The 18,112-nt window shown below is 34.6% G+C and overlaps 4 protein-coding genes across 4 annotated transcripts; 3 read left to right on the top strand and 1 right to left on the bottom strand.

Moving 5' to 3' along the window:
* Positions 1 to 560: 560 nt before the first annotated feature.
* On the top strand, positions 561 to 2,757 carry LOC122603395 (ubiquitin-NEDD8-like protein RUB2). Its single transcript, XM_043776082.1, has 3 exons — positions 561 to 752; positions 1,282 to 1,541; positions 2,478 to 2,757. The coding sequence occupies exons 1-3, from the start codon at positions 660 to 662 to the stop codon at positions 2,584 to 2,586; spliced, it is 462 nt and encodes a 153-aa protein (XP_043632017.1). The 5' UTR covers positions 561 to 659; the 3' UTR covers positions 2,587 to 2,757.
* A 957-nt stretch (positions 2,758 to 3,714) lies between these two features.
* Positions 3,715 to 6,439, bottom strand: LOC122605460 (phosphatidylinositol N-acetylglucosaminyltransferase subunit C). The gene is made up of 2 exons (XM_043778413.1): positions 6,217 to 6,439; positions 3,715 to 4,818 (listed from the first exon to the last, which is right to left on the bottom strand). Exon 2 carries the CDS (start codon positions 4,798 to 4,800, stop codon positions 3,889 to 3,891), a length of 912 nt encoding a protein of 303 aa, XP_043634348.1. The 5' UTR covers positions 4,801 to 4,818; positions 6,217 to 6,439; the 3' UTR covers positions 3,715 to 3,888.
* A 4,505-nt stretch (positions 6,440 to 10,944) lies between these two features.
* LOC122604480 lies at positions 10,945 to 11,742 on the top strand. Its single transcript, XM_043777374.1, has one exon. The coding sequence runs from the start codon at positions 10,945 to 10,947 to the stop codon at positions 11,740 to 11,742; it is 798 nt and encodes a 265-aa protein (XP_043633309.1).
* A 1,376-nt stretch (positions 11,743 to 13,118) lies between these two features.
* Positions 13,119 to 18,097, top strand: LOC122605027 (membrane-bound transcription factor site-2 protease homolog). Its single transcript, XM_043777894.1, has 10 exons — positions 13,119 to 13,289; positions 13,366 to 13,431; positions 15,923 to 15,989; positions 16,082 to 16,180; positions 16,278 to 16,381; positions 16,597 to 16,744; positions 16,849 to 16,929; positions 17,006 to 17,446; positions 17,525 to 17,809; positions 17,903 to 18,097. The coding sequence occupies exons 1-10, from the start codon at positions 13,150 to 13,152 to the stop codon at positions 18,059 to 18,061; spliced, it is 1,590 nt and encodes a 529-aa protein (XP_043633829.1). The 5' UTR covers positions 13,119 to 13,149; the 3' UTR covers positions 18,062 to 18,097.
* Positions 18,098 to 18,112: the final 15 nt, after the last annotated feature.

The raw sequence follows: 18,112 nt of genomic DNA, 5'->3' as shown, positions 1-18,112 counted from the left end.
AGACGCTATGATCTATTTGACACTTTTCAGTCATGAAGCTTCTGTAATTAACGTTTTTTTTTTGGCTAGTTTAATACCTGTGGTTAAATACGTCGTTATTTTGTTTTGATTCTAGGTTATAACTCATGATAAACAATATGTAATAATTCCAATTCGATGTAACGTTTTGTATGTAATTTGCCTCTACCCCATTTGTTTAGGGTCAAGTAATGCGAAATTGCGAATAATAGTTAACTTTAAAAGAAGATTTTAGACACTAGACGACTTGTGAGTTGTGATCATGGTTGGTTTCTTAATAGGAAGTGATATTTTTACAACAAAAATTAGTCATCTACAACAAAAGTACAAGTTTTAATGCATAGAGTACAACTGAATGATGCATATATTATCGTAGATGTTTAAATTTTGTTGTAGGAATATCATTTCCTTTTGTAAATTTATATATGGGTCAAAATAGTGAATGGAGAATAATAAAGTCAACGGCCCGCGTTCTTTAGACGCAGCTTTTGGGTTCACCCACCCATATATCCCCCTTTTTTTTTCCCCCTATATAAATACACACATATAAAGCCCTCAATTATATATACACATCCCTCCATCCATTATTGTACACCATCATATATTCGTAAAAAAAAGGAAAATTACAAAGAGAAAAAAAGATGCAAATATTTGTGAAAACCCTAACCGGAAAAACCATCACTCTCGAAGTCGAGAGTAGCGACACCATTGATAATGTCAAAGCCAAGATCCAGGTTTCTTTTCTTTTCTGTTTTGTTTATTTATTTTCTATCTTTTTTTTTTTAATTATATATTCATATTAGGGTTTATGAGTTCTGTATGACTATTTGTAATAACTAATGTTTGTTTTTTCTTTCTTAATTTTATGTTTTGTGCTATTATTTTGATCATATATATATATATATATATATAACTCATAAAAATCAAAGATTTATAAGCTAGGCCAAACACCTAAATAGTAAATTATAATAAAATATTGTTATGTGAATTAATGGGGTATATGGCCTAGCTTATTTTTGAGTTTATTAGCTTATTTTCACGCGTAAGCCTGGTTTCCGTAGCTTATTTATCACTTTTATGTTATATAAGCATATAAGCATTATTTTAACATAAAATTGAAAAATAAGCTACCAAAACTGGGCTTATGCATAAATGGCCTTAACAAAAGTATAAATCTAATAAGCACGAAAATAAGCTAGACGAACAGAAGACGCTTTAATTTGACGATATGTTGAATTATGTTTACTGTGTGAAAATTTTTAGGACAAAGAGGGAATTCCGCCTGATCAACAAAGATTGATATTTGCTGGGAAACAATTAGAAGATGGAAGAACACTTGCTGATTACAATATCCAAAAGGAATCGACGCTTCATCTCGTTTTGAGATTGAGAGGTGGAACCATGATCAAGGTCAAGACTCTTACAGGAAAAGAAATTGAGATTGATATCGAACCAACTGATACAATTGACAGAATTAAGGAGCGTGTTGAAGAAAAAGAAGGGATCCCTCCTGTGCAGCAAAGGTTTGCATCTTTACTTACTTTTATCAACTGGGTTAGAGTTTTTTTTCTAATTTATGAGAACGGGAAAAAAGCTTTTTAATTGTTGACTGATAACGTAAAACTTTTAAAAAAGTTTTAGCTTTTTTCTTGTTGATTTGTATAATTTATAGTATTTTATAGTTTAGTGTACCCCGACGCCCATCTTATCGCAAGAGGGTTCTCGATTTGTGATTAACAATTGAATGTGCGGGTACCCCTGTGGTTAAAATTTACCATGGTGAACTGAAACATGACTATAAACTCTACCGGAAATCTAAATCAAATTTATTTAACAATTCTAAAATACCAATCAATATTCTCTTTGGCTAGCATCCCTCGAAATGCTTAACTTTCAACCTCATGTTATAACAAAAAAAAAATATATGACAGGGACCCCTGCACTGAAATTAAACCTTATATTTTAAACCGGGATTCCTGGTCCTGGTGGGATATGTTTTGTTTTTGTTTTTGTAATCATAGTTAACATACGATATTCATCAAAAAAGATGGTTTCAACCCTGATTTCTTTTAACTGCTACTTACTACACAAACTCTTTTTAAATGCTTGAAAATGATAATATCTATTTTTTATAACTGATATATTACTGTTGATATGGCAATTCATTCATATATGAAAGTGAAAACTGCTTGAAGTAAACAGAATTTTCAAAAATGTAGCAGATGTGTCATTTAAAGTAGACTCAACTTTTTTAACAAAAGCATCTATAACTGTGGTTGGTGTTGTAATGGTTGATGTTGTAATGTTCAGGCTTTTGTAATTCTGTATGATTACATTGCTGTCTTTCTTATAAACAAGTGTTTACAGATTTTGCTAATATAAACATTAGAACATTATCTTTGTCATTTGATTTAATTCATGGTTGAAGTGATACTCAATGGTGCATCTGTATGGTGCAGGTTGATTTATGCCGGGAAACAACTTGCAGATGACAAAACAGCCAAGGACTACAACATCGAAGGAGGGTCTGTTCTTCATCTTGTTCTTGCACTACGAGGCGGTTGCTAATCTTTAAAAGATTCTGCCTGCTGCTATGCTATGTTATCGAAGTTTACATAATTGATGTCGCATTTCATCCTTATTCTATGACTGAGACGTGTCTTTATACCCTCTTATTTTGATGATGATTTGCCCCCATGACAAATTTATTTGTATTTTATGTGTACTCTCTATTTGCTATCTCTGATCTTTTGCGTTGGTGTGGCTTTTGTTTATGTTATCCTGGTTTTGGAGAAGCGTACAGTGGATTTCTTTGCAAGAAGTCATAATTTAGTATTCTGAAGTTAGGCTTTGAAATCCTTTTCGGAGTGACTTTAACAAGTTTAATAAATACTATGAAATGACTTTTTGTAGCAATAAACTATATGAAATATCTTAACGTGGCTTCCCATTGCAACACATTTTGAATGTGAATGTTACTACCGTTCGGTTTGCATTATCAAATTGTAACTTGTTCAGCGATTTTAGAAACGGTTTATATAATTTAAATTAAGGGATTAGAAGATAACAGGTTTGCTTTATCATACGAAGAGAAGTGATGGTATCATGGTAAGGTGGTTTTCAAACAGGGAACCTTTTTCCATACCCATCACTTTTATAATATCAATTTTGCAATTTGGGTTGTTTTATACTGTCACTGTATGTATCAACATAAATTATTCACACTTTCCAAACATATAACAAATTATTCACCATTTCAAAGAAAAAAAAAGGGAAAAAGAGGAAACATAGCAAAAACTAAAGTAAATGGGTTAAAGTTGCCAACTCTAACGTTTTTGCTTAATGATGTCGACAAAGACAACGGAACTCTATCTCGGCAAAAACGGGTTATGGGAAAGGTATGATGTAGATAGTCTTACCCTTACTCTTTACCCGACGGTAGAGACTGCTTCTAGAAAGATCTCCGACCAGGGCTTTGTTGACAGAGGGGTAACCAAGAGATATCTCTGATCTCATATCTAGAGAGTGAAAACTCTCTCTGGAGACAGAGAAGCCCTGATCTCTCGGTTTATTATGTAAGTTGTTTTAAAAGCTGATGCATACTGTAGGCAAGCTGTGTGATTAAGCTTCATGTTTTTTATATACAGAACCAGGATATATAAAATAAGAATGAGAAATTTTACAAAGAAAAAGACATCAGAAAAATAACTAACGTACTACAAAATTGATACATACCAAGATTATACAACGATAAGTGACATCATGTAAATCTAATGAACAACTAATAAGACTACATCAGGAACAAATGTCAAAGATAAAAGGAAAAAAAAGCTGTCTGTTCAAGATTTCACAAGTAACCGAATAAGCCCTTCAGTCTGTTATGTTGAAGCACAGCTTTGCTTCATCCCATGGGCCATTGATCTCAAACTTGTACTCTTGGATTCTGATCAACCAGTAAGGGCACACTAAGTTAACGAAAACCAACAACCCCAACAAGAACACAAACAATAGTTTGTGCAGACTATAAACACAAGTCAATGTCATTGACATCAACACAAACGAGAAAAAGAGGTGCAATCGAAATGAGTACTTCTTAAGACAATAGGTCACAAATGGTGCAAAGAGGAAAACTTGCAAAGAGAACAATATTATAGCAAACACAAGAAGCCTCGAGGGAAGTCGAGAAGCAATTAAAAGTGAAGCTACAATGGAAGCATTAAGGGATATATTACTAGTTAAATTTGGATTGTCTAATGCTCCAGGAGCTTTTATGGTTGATCCAGAATAATTATGAAGGAAAAGATGGAGAATTATAAGTGATGTAGTTAATGCCCATATGGTATCCGAGCTTATTGACCTGGTCAATGTGTGATATATTGGAGACAAGACATAAAGACCAGTTATGAAAAACGAAATCTTAATAGTGTAACTGAGGAGGACATTAAATGAAAGCATTTTAGCAGTTAATAGAAGAATAAAAAAGCCTGATCCAAGAAGGGACACATCAAGAATTAGTAGAAACTTTTCGGTTATCGTAGAATTGAGAGTGTGGGTCCAAACCAAAACCACAAGGGCGACAATACAAAGGTATTGAGAAATGGAAACGGAATCTAGCATCACCTTTAGCATGTCTCTTTTAACGACATTGGCATTCATGACCATTTCTTGAAGGAAAGTCTCATCCGTATGATTATCATCAAACCCAGGCTGCATGCCTCCATAAGCAACTTTTCTCCATTTCCTTTGTGTTGGGAAAGAGTGCTGAGCAATGTTACCCTCCATTGCCCTAGCTACTCAGCCCTAGAAAAAAACATTCACATTAATTTCACATCCAAACAATACTTCTTTACAAGAAAAATAACTGAGATTCCTTTCAAATGTGCCTATTTTCTCCTTAGCAGTTAGCAATAAATTTTCCATCTCGATTATGGTCCATAGGTTTTCACAGTTTTGTGTAACATTGTGTTTTTACAGGTACTATACATATACCAATATTGGTCAAAAACTTTTACTACATATCGAGTGAACATCACTTTGGAAGGAGGGTGTTATGTATTTTCAATCTATATTCTATTACTTTCTATGGTAATGTGTGATGTGAAAAGCATGATTTCCTACGATATGTTATTATGAATCTAATGGTCAGCTGGTTGACTTATGAAACAAGCGAGGTTATTACTGTACTGATGAAGTACTGACGTAATGAATTGGTTAATTATAAGATGAATGAACACATAAACTTTGGACAGATTGTGGAATAAACTTGATAAATGGACTTGACTCATATGCTACTCCTTATACGCACTCATAATGACTCGAGCCTTAATTAGATGAACATATTTATACTGCTACTACTACTATCATCAGAATCCACCACACTGCACGACTACAGGGCTAGTTTGTAAGAAACCAGGGATAAATTTTGCTAAAATCCGCTATAAAATCAAGCTAGCCAATTGCCTTCTAAGAACCATAATTGAAAAAGAATCTGGTATCGGAGAATTTGGAGACTAACATTTTAGTACACTAACAAGGGGACTGATAGACCAGTTCTGATATAAGGTCCTCTCAGAGACCAAACATCTTGGAATCGTACAAAACTAGAAGTTGAATAGACCACAACGAGGAAGAACGGGAGGCCAGATTCGGAATTGCTAACAGTGGCATACAGTGATACGGTCGGTATAAACCACACGATGTGAGGGAGATGTGATGGCAGGCAAAAGCAAAATGACCGTGGCCATCTGCCATCTCATCAACGTCTGTTCAAATATTTTGCCTTGATTCAAGATATACCATTTTTTCAATCAATCAAAAAACCGTATCAAAAATGTTAGAAAACGCCAAAACTCAAGTTTAGAGCATCTTCGAGAAAAACTAGGAGCAATAACCGACGAAAAGGCTCTTACTACTACTAGTGTTATGCCGATGTTATACTCAAAAAGGGCCCTAAATGACTAAAATTATAGCCCTCAATATCAAATAACCTCTCAGGTGTACACAAATGTGCAGAATAGGAAAGAAAAAAGAAAAAAGGTGCCTCTAAAAGCAGTCTAAACAGATGAAATTAACTGCAACTCTCCATATATGAGGAAGGGTAAAAAAAAAAAATTGTTGTTGATATCACAAAATACAATAATAATTTATTTATAATAACAAGAAAAAGTAGAAGAAGAAGAGAATGAGGGAGCGACTTACAGAAAATTAGATTTCAGAAATCAAGGAAGCAGCCTTGAGACTATTCGATCAGGATGGCGATGGTCTCCCTTCCTCCCTTCATCATTTTCTATTTCAGATGAGTTTTTAAGCTTTCAACTTTATCTTTTTGGATTTAAATCAAAGGTGTTAACTTTAATTTAAGGGTTAAACTTTGTTAATTAAGTTATGAATAGTTTTAGAAGATCCCAATCCTATAATATCATGTTATCCGTGTAATGTCGCTATATATCGGGGTACAGAACGAATGAAAATAATAGATGTATGTTATCCGTGTAATGTCGCTTAATATAGTATTGACTGTATAGAGTGACTAAATGTATAAATAATAGATGTATGTATTAAATAAAAAATAGGTACTTGACAGTTATTTTTATATATTAAGTAAAAAAAACATGAAATTACCGAATCTATAAATAATGTGTGTATATATTTAAACTAAATGTATAAATAATGTTGTTATATTAAGTAAAAAGTAATAATTACAGACTAAGCCATGCATTTTATTAAAACCTAACACTTTAGAGGTTAGGTGAACATAATGAACAAGATGAGGAATTCAAGTGTTTTGATGGTAAGAAGAAGGGAGATGTTGTAGATAATGCTGATAAAGGTAATATTTCTTCTGTGAATAATATAGATGCTAATTCTAGTATGGAAAATATCAAAAATAGTAGTAGTTCTTATGCTGAGATAGTAAATAATGCTAGTAAAGAATTGATCCATAATTTGTTCTATGTACCTACTGGTGTTAATGAATTAGGAGATGAGGTGGTTATTTTTGAGGAGGATTTAGTGAAGGAAGGAACTAAGAAGTGGGCTTGTGGTTATTTTGTGGGTTGTAAAATGCCTTTGAACGAATTAAGGTACAATTTGAGGAGAATGTGGGGTAAGTATGGTTTAGGGGAAATTCTGAAGGATAATAATGACATCTGCTACTTCAAGTTTAGAGGTATGGAAGGAATGAACTCTGTTATTGAGCAGAGCCCATGGATGGTGAATGGAAAACCTTTAGTGGTTCAGGAATGGTGTCCTGAGATGAATGTAGAAAAGGCTGATCATAGTAAAATTCCTATATAGATTAAATTGGTGAATGTTCCTTTGGAAGCTTGGACTGTGAGAGGAATTAGTACTTTGGCAAGCAGGATGGGTAAACCATTAAAAATGGATAATATGACTGCCAAAATGTGTCATAGTGGAGCTGGAAGTTTAGGTTATGCTAGAGTTCTTGTGGAAATTGAAGCCAGTAAGAAGTTGTTAAAAAAAATAGAGGTGGTGTATAAGGATGAATTAATGAATACGAAAAGAACCAAAATTGTAGGAGTGGAGTATAATTGGAAACCAGAGGTATGTAATCATTGCAAAGTGTTTGGTCATACTGATGGAGCTTGTAAGGAGCAGATTCAGGAGAAAGGAAATGGTAAGGTGAATGATATAGATAATAATAAGAAACATGAGATAAATGATGATGGCTATATTAAGATAAGGAATAACAGATACAATCATAAAATGAATGCAAATAAAAATAATCAAGGTGCTCATAGTAGGAAGATTTGGCAGAGTAAAGGAGCGAAAAAACATGTTGGGAGCCAACAAAATGAGAGGAATAAAACTGCAGTTGAACAAAATATTAACAAGTATGCAGTTTTATCTGAAGAAGGTGAGGATAGTGAGCAGTATGCTGATATTGATTATGGAGAAAGAATGATTGTGGAGAGCTATATTAGGAGGAAAGAACAACCTTCTATGGAGATAACAAAAGACTGGTCTGGGAAGATGATTAAATTTTTTAAAGATAAATGGGAGAATGTATATAAGGAAGTGGAGAATACTGAAGAAGAGGATATGATTGATAGTGAGAATGAAGCCATCAAGAACTTGGTTGCTGATGAGATGAGAGGGGGTGATACTCAGTTATTTAATTGAGTGTTACTGGATTTCTTACTTCAATGGATATTAAAATTGTTAGTTGGAATATAAGGGGTATGAGCACTGAATTGAAACAGAATGAAGTTGTTAAGTTAATCAGAGATGAAAAGGTGCATGTCTGTTCTTTGTTGGAAACACATTTAAAAACCCGTAATGTGAACAGGATTGGGAATAAAGTCTTTAAGAACTGGGAGTGGATGTCTAATGTACAAAATAGCCCAAATTCCTGCAGAATAATGTTGGGTTGGAATTCTAACTGTGTGAAAGTGATGGTAATTGGCATGACCAGTCAATCATTGTTGTGTGTTATTGAGGTTATGAATAGCAATATTGAGTTCTATTATAGTATTGTTTATGCCAGTAATAATGGTGTAGAGAGAAGGGAGCTTTGGAAGGAACTTGGTAAACATAAGATGATTGTGGGTAAATGGCCTTGGGTTTTAATGAGGGATTTCAATGTTACTTTAAGTGTTGATGAGCACTCTGCTGGTGGCTCTGGTATTACTAATGATATGTGTGAGTTTCAGAATGCTGTTAATTTGTTAGAAGTGGATGATATTGGGAGTAGTGGTTTTTACTATACTTGGACAAAGTCTTTGAAGAGTAAAAAGTGCAATGTGCTGAAGAAGTTGGACAGAATCATGGTTAATGAGGAATTTGTTAGGAAATATCAAAAGGCTCATGGTATGTTTCTTCCTTTCATTATTTCTGATCACAGCCCTGCAATTATGAATATTAAAGATGACTGTTCTAGGAAGAGTTGATCCTTTAGGTTTTCTAATTTCATCACTGAGAAACCTGAGTTTATGAAGGTGGTTAAGGATGAGTGGGATGATAAGACTGTTGGATGTCATATGTATAGATTAGTAAAGAATTTAAAGAGGTTAAAACAACCTTTAAAAAGAATAAGTTGGAATAAGGGAATGTTTTTGATAAGACTAAGTCTTTAAAGGAAAAAGTGATGAGAGATCAAGCAGCCTGTGATATTGATCCCCATTATGAGAAGTTAAAACAGGAAGCTGTTAAGACTTTAAATGAGTATGTGGAAGCTGCTAGTGATGAAATGAGGTTATTACAGCAGAAAGTGAGGGTAAGTTAGCTTAAGGAGGGTGATAGAAATACTGCCTTTTTTCATAGCATGCTTAAATCTAGAAGGAATAAATGCAGAGTTGAATCTATTTGTGATGAGTATGGGAACAAATATGAAGGGGATGAAGTGGCTAAACAATTTGTGAAGCATTTCCAGAATTTCCTTGGAAAATCTGATTGTGTAGCACCTTTAATGGAGGGATTGTTTATGAGAGTGTTAAATGAGGAAGATGCTAGTGATATGATAAGAGATGTTTCTGATGAGGAGGTTAAGGAAGTCATGTTTGATATTGATAGTAATAAGGCAGCTGGACCAGATGGATATACTTCTGGATTTTTTAAGAAGGCATGGGGTGAGATTGGAAAAGATGTTTGTAATGCTGTAAAAGAGTTCTTTATCAATGGAAAATTGCTTGGAGAGATAAATGCAACATTGATAACTTTGATTCCCAAGATGGCTACTCCTAATAAAGTCTCAGATTTTAGACCTATTGCTTGTTGCAATGTGGTGTATAAGTGTATAAGTAAGATACTGACTAAGAGAATTGAGAATGTATTGGGTAAAATAGTTTATGTAAATCAAAGTGCTTTTGTGCCTGGTAGGAATATTCAAGATAATATTTTAATTGCACAAGAGCTATTGAGAGGTTACAATAGGAAGACTAGCCCAAAAAGATGTGCTATGCAAATTGACATCCAAAAGGCATATGATACTGTGAGTTGGAGTTTTTTGGAGGAAATTTTGATGAAGTTTGGGTTTAAAAAGAGGATGGTGCACTGGATTATGACATGTGTGTCTTCTACAAAGTTTTCTATATGCATTAATAGGGAGATGCATGGTTATTTCAAGGGTGGAAGGGGTCTAAGACAAGGAGATCCTATATCTCCTTATTTGTTCACTTTGGTAATGGAGGTCTTTAATCTAATAATGGCCAAGAATATTGAGGAATCTACAGAGTATGGTTATCATTTTAGATGCAAAGAGCTTAAGCTGTCACATATGTGTTTTGCAGATGACTTGTTAGTGATTTGTAAAGGTAATATGGAGTCTGTGAGGGTAGTTAAGAAAAGCTTGGATGAGTTCTCTACAGTTTCTGGATTAATCCCTAATTTAGGAAAGAGTACTATTTTCTTTGGAAGTATAAAGGAAAAGGATAAGCAGGAGCTTATTAATATCTTACCTTTTAAATGTGGTAACTTCCTGTCAAGTATTTAGGTGTGCCTCTTTTAGCAAAGAAACTAGGAGTTAAGGATTGTAAGGTGTTGGTAGATAAGGTCAGAAGTAAGATTGAATGCTGGAGGAATAAAACACTATCCTATGCTGGGAGATTACAGCTAATTGTTTCAGTCTTAGCTTCTATGCAAAATTATTGGGCCTCTGTTTATATGCTTCCTGCAGCCGTGATAAAAGAAATTGAGCAGTTGTTCACGAGATTTCTTTGGAATGCTGGTGATTCTATCAAAGGAAAAAGCAAAAGTGGCTTAGAAAAATGTTTGTAAGCCTAAAATTCAGGGTGGATTAGGTTTAAAGGATTTGAAGAAATAGAATGAGGTATTGCTAGTTAGGCAGTTTTGGAAAATTTTGGAGAATAAGGATTCTTTATGGGCTAATTGGGTGAATATTGTGAGATTAAAAGGTAAAAGTATATGGAGTGTTGATGTGATAAGGGAGAAAGTTGGGGTTGGAAGACCATGATTGAAGTCAGAGATATGATTAAGAACCATGTTAGATATGTGATTGGAAATGGGAAACATATCTCTATATGGTATGACAAATGGTGTGAGCAGGGTCCTCTTTGTGAGTATATAACTAGAAGGACAATTTTTGATGCTAGATTGGAGGATAGTATGAAAGTGGCTGATATGTTTAATGAAGGAAAGTGGAACTGGCCAAGTGAGTGGATGATTAATTTCCTTAATATTGGCAAGATTGATATACCAAGTTGGCAGGATGATAAAAAGGATAAAGTCCAATGGTTTACAAATAAGAATCTATTAATGGATTTTAGTACAAAGCAGGCCTGGGAGGATCTCAGGATTGATAATCCAAGTGTTGGATGGTGTAAGGTGGTGTGGTTTAACCAGATGGTGCCTAGGCATGCTTTCATTTTATGGTTAGCTATGCAGGGTAGATTGATGACACAAGACAGAATGGAAAAATGGCAGACTAATGGTACTCTTTTTTGCACTTTTTGTCAGGCAGGTCCTGATAGTCATGAGCATCTATTTTTTCAGTGTCCTTACACTATGGAAATTTGGGATTGCATGAGGAAAATGACTAATCTGCAGAATGTGAGTTATAGAATGGATAATTCTGTTCAGGAAATTGCAGAAAATAAAGTGCAGAATAATATAGGAATGGTTGTGTGTAAGCTGGTTCTTGCTGCATCTGTTACTATATTTGGCAAGAAAGGAATTATAGATTGTTCAAGAAGAAAGAAAGAAATGGGGATGAACTATGCAAGAGCATTAAGTATAATGTTAGGTTAAAGATGCTGACTTTAAAAGTAAAGAAATCCAGAAATATGATGATTATGGCTGATAAATGGGACCTTTGTTGGAAAAAGAATAGTTTGTTTGCCATCTAGTGGTATGGTCATTCTGTATTGTGGTTTTGTGAAGTGTATATTAGCTGGATTAGTGTGTGCGATTAGGAATAGAGAGTGGTGAAAGATGACACTTCTTGGTCCCTTTCTAACAATAATCTGGTTGAGTCTTTCTGGGTGATTTGGGTTTTTGAATTGTTTGAGTTGATGCTGATCTGTTTTCTGAAATTGACTGGATATATTGTGTATAGATACGGGGTCTGCTTTGCAGGATAGTTATTGTTGGAGCAAAAGAGGGAGTTGTTTGTTTCTTGTATATAGGATGTTGTTTGTTTTGTGAATTGGTCAATGTGGTTTCAGTCTTGAATCACTGATGGGATTTTAATTTGTATTTTCCTGTTTGTTTCTTTGTATAATTTAGAATGTAGCTGTCGAATTTGTTTGATGATTCTTGGGGCTGTCCGACAATGCATTTATTTGTAAATGTGTACATATTTGAATTTTAATATAATTCACATTTTCATTAAAAAAAAAAACACTTTAGAGGTTAACAAAATTGCCAAAGTATTTAAATCATATTAGTACTGAACTACCAATATCAATAGGGATTTTGTATGCTCAATTCTTTTTTGGTAATTTGTCATGTAAATGAAAATAGAGTTGGCTGCTAGCTTACCAATAGGCACACTAAGACATTTTTCTTCGTAATCCTTTCCACATCATTTACGTATTAACTCCAAATAACTCCTGTATTAATTACATAGATATTTGTTGGTACTAATCTAGTAACAATTGATTTCTGACGTTTTATGGGAAAAGTTAAGCTGTTAAGGTATATTATAAACATGGATTTATATCAATTGATCATGATACGGTTTTTGGTTTAGAAACCATGGTGCACAAGCACACACACGGAAATAAAGCTTTCGGTATGGTATGGTATCAAAAACCATCTATAATTAACTTAGTGAAATCATGACTTTGTCCCTGGATTTGTCATTTTTGACAGACGAAGACTGAAGACTGTCGTATTTACAATGTAATGTATTTTTGGCAAAGTTTGATGTAGATATATGTATATCTTAACTAATTATCCTCTAAAACACATACAGTAAACAAAAATATATAGTAGATCTACATCAAAGTTTTACAATATATGGACGGTTCTCTTTCTCTTTTAAAAAAAAAAAACTTTACTTTCACCAAACAACTTGAGAAACATTTTTCCATTTCTAAAGATAGTGAGGGTGACAATGGAACTGTATGTATACTAGAAGGACTAATTGACTAAATATGTCAGGAACTAGAAAATGAATTTGGGGAGCTCAGGAGGCAAAATCCAAATCCACGAATGGCGGCAGAAGCTGCCGGCGGCGGCCATATTCAGGTGGGAAGACGGATAATAAGAAGACCCACCACCCTTCTTCCCCGACCCACTCTCCTTCCTCTCCGCCGTGTCCCTTCACCTCTCGCCAACTCCATTTCCTGCTGGTATCACTATATATCTATATCTATATCTATATACTTGTATATATTCTTCTATATTTGATTGGGTTGGTATTTGAAGGTACTGTGACTACAAGACTTCATTTTTCAATGAACCCATCTTCCATTTTGGCCGCAAATACTCCAGGTCTTTCTTACACACTTTTTTTTTTAAATGTATTTGCAATCAAATCATATAAGTATATGTTCTATATATTTAGTGTGATAAATGGATTTTGTTAGAAATTGATTAGTTAGGGAATGTACAGGGAGGCTAGTGGCCTTCCCCGTTTGGCGGTTTCACTAGCTAGTCAGCGAGTGGGCTTAAGGGGCGATTCCTTGAAACCTCGAACAAATTTGCATAGTTAGTGACTACGTTGATTTTTGGCGGACTTTCATGGACAGTGTTAAATGTTGTTTAGTGGTTCATGATCTCTAGGTCTTGTAACCACTTGTATACAGTATAGTATATGGTAGACCATTATCGGACAGTAGATTCAAATGACTTTCATCGTTATTTTCATATTTTGGGTGTTCTATATTTTGAAGCATATACAAACATAAATCAGTACTCTTTCAAACCAGCGTTCTTTTTTTTTGTGTGTGCCTAAAACAGTATCCTAACTCTTTGAATTATCACAAAGTGATGATCCGTGTAAATTAAAAAAATAGGGTGTAAAAGGATTCCACAATTCATTAACATATCCGGCCATTGTTTTATTTACCCTAGTAACACACAATATTCACGGACTTACCTATATGTTTCAATATTGTAGTTTTTGTATATATTTATAGGGAAAATGATCCGTACTGTAGACTTTACCTAAGCTTAGGTACTGCCACTTTAAAAAAAGTTACAAATTAAACCTTTGAATTTGATAAACATACTTAGCCCCCCCTGAATTTTACATAACCTTCCCCTGAATTTTACATAATCCCCCCTGGCCTCTGCTTTACCTAAGATAAGTACTACATGCTTTACCTAACCTTTCCCCATATTTATATATGTGTTATATAATGCAAAAGCATTAACAGGTAGAGTTGGATTAGTTTGAAAACCCTTGCGTTTGTTAATAGTGGTCTAGGGTTTGATACTTTGATGCTCACTCCCTGCAAAATGGCTGGAGGTTCTTTGGACGCAGTGTCTCTACCTTTTGGTAATCTCACTCCCTTCAAAGGACCATAACACTGTTTTTCTAATCCACTTAAAAAAGTGACACATCACCCCTTGTTACACCAACCACCGCTGGAGTTTATTTATCTTTATATGTTATTTAATTTTAGATTTAAGATTAGAGTAACTACCTAAATTTATGTGTTGCAGTATCACGCACGTACTATTCTAGGATGAGAAAATAGCCTAGATACCCAAAAATCTTCTTAAATATACCAAAATACCCAACTTTTTTTGAATTCACCAAAAATACCCATAAAACCTCAAGACCCTAAGGAGGAGATGCTGATCGCAAGCACTCCTTGCGGATCGCAAGGACTCCTTGCAGATCGCAAGATTTGCTTGCGGATCGCAAGACTTTCTTGCGAATGACCCGACCCGCTCATTGCATGTCGTAACCGGTATGTTTCTATTCTTTCTTTATTCTTATCTATCACCCTCCAAATTGATAATATTATGTATTGATCGAAATTGGTATTACCGTGAACGAAATTAATTTGTATCTGTATCGTCATTGCTTCCTAGTGGAAAGTAATTTAAGAGTTAATATGACACCACATTTTACATACTAGTGTGTAGTATAGGAGTTCCTAGTCTGCCCAGCAACCCAAGTGCAGATCACACATTATATAACTATGGAATTGTAAAATATTTTAACTAGAAACTGAATCAATAACTAATACTTGACTTGTAAAAATAGCTTGAAGTTTTCAATGTGTAGTTGAGCAATAGAAGTCACGAGACATCAAAAATCACAGTTTCAAGTTCAAGAAATATTGATTCTATGTGTCTGAAATCTGTTGTTCCTTTTCTAAAAATAACGATACTCAAAGGCTAAATAAGATCTTACATGCCCAGTCATTTATTAACCTCTTGACTTAACTCAAAAAAAGTTAAAATCGCAAGCACTCCTTGCGGATCGCAAGCCTGTCTTGCGGATCGCAAGCACTGATCCGCATCTCCTCCTTGCGGTCTTGCGATTTTATGGGTAATTTTAGTGAATTCAAAAAAAGTTGGGTATTTTCGTATATTGAAGATGGTTTTTGGTTAGTTTGGTTATTTTCTTTTCTAGGATTTATAATGTGTGTTCCATATTCAGGAAACCAAATAAAACTAGATGGTAACAAATTATTATTTGAATTTTTGTAATTTATCATCTATATCAATATAGTTTAGAATTTGAAGTGAGAAATGTTATGTTCTTAATTTTGCTAAACATGTTCTAAAAGGTCTTTCCTGATGGAGTGTTGGCAAATATCCGTACACCGGTGATTTTTGCTAAATGCCCATCATGAAGATTTATAAGAGGATATAACCATTTTTTTTTTTTTTTTTTACATTTAGAACTTTAAAACAGGAAGTTGAGGACGATATGGTGTTCAAGTAACCTATAGTCAGATTTGTTTACCTCTGGAAATTGGTCATTAAAGTTAGTTGCTTATTTGTTCCTTAAACAAATATGTAGGTGGTTGAAAATCTGGTTTTCAATTGGGATGGGTTTCAGCCTCACCACTTTGATTGGAGTTACAATGGTAAGAAAAAAGACAATCACATTTTTATTAAATGTGTATTGACTTATTCTGTACCTGACATATAACCTTTTCTTTGATTTATTATTCATCAGATTGTCTTGATGGAATCAGCTAGAGTTTTGAATTTGTACAATGAGATCCCGTGGCTTAGCAATATTCTAAATGGATCTATTTTGGGACTCTACGCTCCGGTATGACATAGTTAGATACTAGAAAACATATTTCATGACATTTCCCGTCAAATCTTCCGGCTGGTGTTATAGCTGTTTGTCTCTGATAATGATGCAGGTTGTCAAATATAGTATATCAATGGCTGATGTTGGATATATGTGTGTATCTACAATCATATCTGTATCTGTACATGAACTTGGACATGCCCTCGCCGCCACAAGGTTGTAACTTCCATCTCTTTCTTTTGTTAGTTTTATATACCTACATGGAAGAGGACTGTAGTTCTGTTACGTAGTTAGCTTTGGTTATAAATCCTTGTCTCCTGTTGCCATTTTTGCTAATTATAAAGTTTTGATTCTTTTATGGTAAATTTATGAATTATCTAGAGAATGGATCTTATGACTGATGATATCGGCATCCATTTTCTGGGTAGCAGTGAGGGCATACAAATTGAGTACGCTGCCGTGTTTTTGGCAGTTCTGTTTCCAGGGGCTCTGGTGGCTTTTAATCACGAGTTGCTGGAAATGGTACCGCGAGTAGCTACACTTAGAATATACTGTGCCGGAATCTGGCATAATGCAGCAGTAAGTGAACAATAACAAAAACTACATTGTACTAAGGTTTTCAGCTGCTAAAACCGCAAAACTATATATTTAGAGTATTTGCTGATTGCACTCTGTTTTTGCAGCTGTGTGTGGTTTGCGCATTGACTTTGTTCCTCCTACCATTCATCTTATATCCACTCTACCTGCATGGTGAAAGCCTCATGGTATTTTTCTGGGCATTCATATTTCATAATCTACTCTTATTATCTATTGAACATCTTTTTATTTAACCACAAACAGGTTTTGGATGTTTCTCGTGAGTCACCTTTGTATAATTACTTAGCTCCCGGTGACTTAATTACTAAATTGGATGGCAAGCGTGTCCGCAATTCTAGAGAGTGGATGGACACAGCTTACTTGCTGGACAAACAAATATTTCAAACCACAAATCATTATGTCAGCAATAAGGGGTATTGTGTCCCTAATCTAGAGATTGCAGAGACCAAGAATCCTGAAATTGTAGACAACGAATTCAAATGTCCAAACGAGCTCACTTTATTTACTACTATTCCCTGTGATCGTTCAAGTACAATGAATGACAGTAGCAGCAATGCATCTGATCATCAACTGACAAGGGAGCATGTTTACTGTTTTCCTGCAAAAGGCGTATTGGGGGAGAAAAAATGTGGTGACAGATGGGATGATATTGTGAAAGATAATAGCACCTGTCTATGTACAGAGGTAACGGTCATCCTCTATTTGTAAATTCTTAACTGCAACAAACATAAAACTGAAATGTGCACTTGTTTATTGACGCAGAATGAGTCGTGCTCAACACCAATCTATATGCCAGGTGTAGCATGGGTTGAAATCACATTTTCAAGACCTTGCTCAAGTTATAATGATTCTGGCTCTGAAGAAAATAGGTGTGGTGGAACTTTCGTTTTCATAGGTGACATGATGTCGATGGCGCGTTCCATTTGGTTAACCGGATATCTACCTCGCTGGTCATATATTGGTGCATTGATTCCAGTTGTAGTGGAGAAGCTGTTGGTGAACAGCTTTCATGTATCGTTGATGCTCGCTCTTCTCAACAGCTTACCAGTATGTGCTTTTATCTGTAGATTTTGTAGTCGTGTAGTTATTATAATTGCAATGTGCCCAACCATAAGTTATTTTTTGACATTTCTTGTGCAGATGTATTATCTTGATGGAGAATCTATCCTAGAGGTGGCTCTCTGTTGTCTCTCACTGACCCCAAGGATAAGAGAAGCGGTTCTTCGATCATCCTTACTAACAGGAACCCTTGTTTGTTGTCTATTGCTTCTGAGGTTCATATTGTTTGTAATTTTGTAGCATTATTAATTCAATATGATAAGATTTCCATGTTCATGATTATCTATACAT

Source organism: Erigeron canadensis, chromosome 6 (assembly GCF_010389155.1).
Source record: "Erigeron canadensis isolate Cc75 chromosome 6, C_canadensis_v1, whole genome shotgun sequence".
Lineage (NCBI taxonomy): Eukaryota > Viridiplantae > Streptophyta > Magnoliopsida > Asterales > Asteraceae > Erigeron > Erigeron canadensis.
Note: the sequence above shows the minus strand (reverse complement) of the source record. Positions and strands in the feature narration are given on the sequence as shown.

Coding starts and splice junctions, on each gene's coding strand:
- LOC122605027 (XM_043777894.1), top strand. CDS start 13,150: ATGGCGGCAGAAGCTGCCGGCGGCGGCCATATTCAGGTGGGAAGACGG. Junction 16,745..16,848: donor GAATCTGGCATAATGCAGCA/GTAAGTGAACAA, acceptor CTGTTTTTGCAG/CTGTGTGTGGTTTGCGCATT. Junction 17,447..17,524: donor GCACCTGTCTATGTACAGAG/GTAACGGTCATC, acceptor TTATTGACGCAG/AATGAGTCGTGCTCAACACC.
- LOC122603395 (XM_043776082.1), top strand. CDS start 660: ATGCAAATATTTGTGAAAACCCTAACCGGAAAAACCATCACTCTCGAA. Junction 753..1,281: donor ATGTCAAAGCCAAGATCCAG/GTTTCTTTTCTT, acceptor GAAAATTTTTAG/GACAAAGAGGGAATTCCGCC. Junction 1,542..2,477: donor ATCCCTCCTGTGCAGCAAAG/GTTTGCATCTTT, acceptor TGTATGGTGCAG/GTTGATTTATGCCGGGAAAC.
- LOC122605460 (XM_043778413.1), bottom strand. CDS start 4,800: ATGGAGGGTAACATTGCTCAGCACTCTTTCCCAACACAAAGGAAATGG.
- LOC122604480 (XM_043777374.1), top strand. CDS start 10,945: ATGATTGAAGTCAGAGATATGATTAAGAACCATGTTAGATATGTGATT.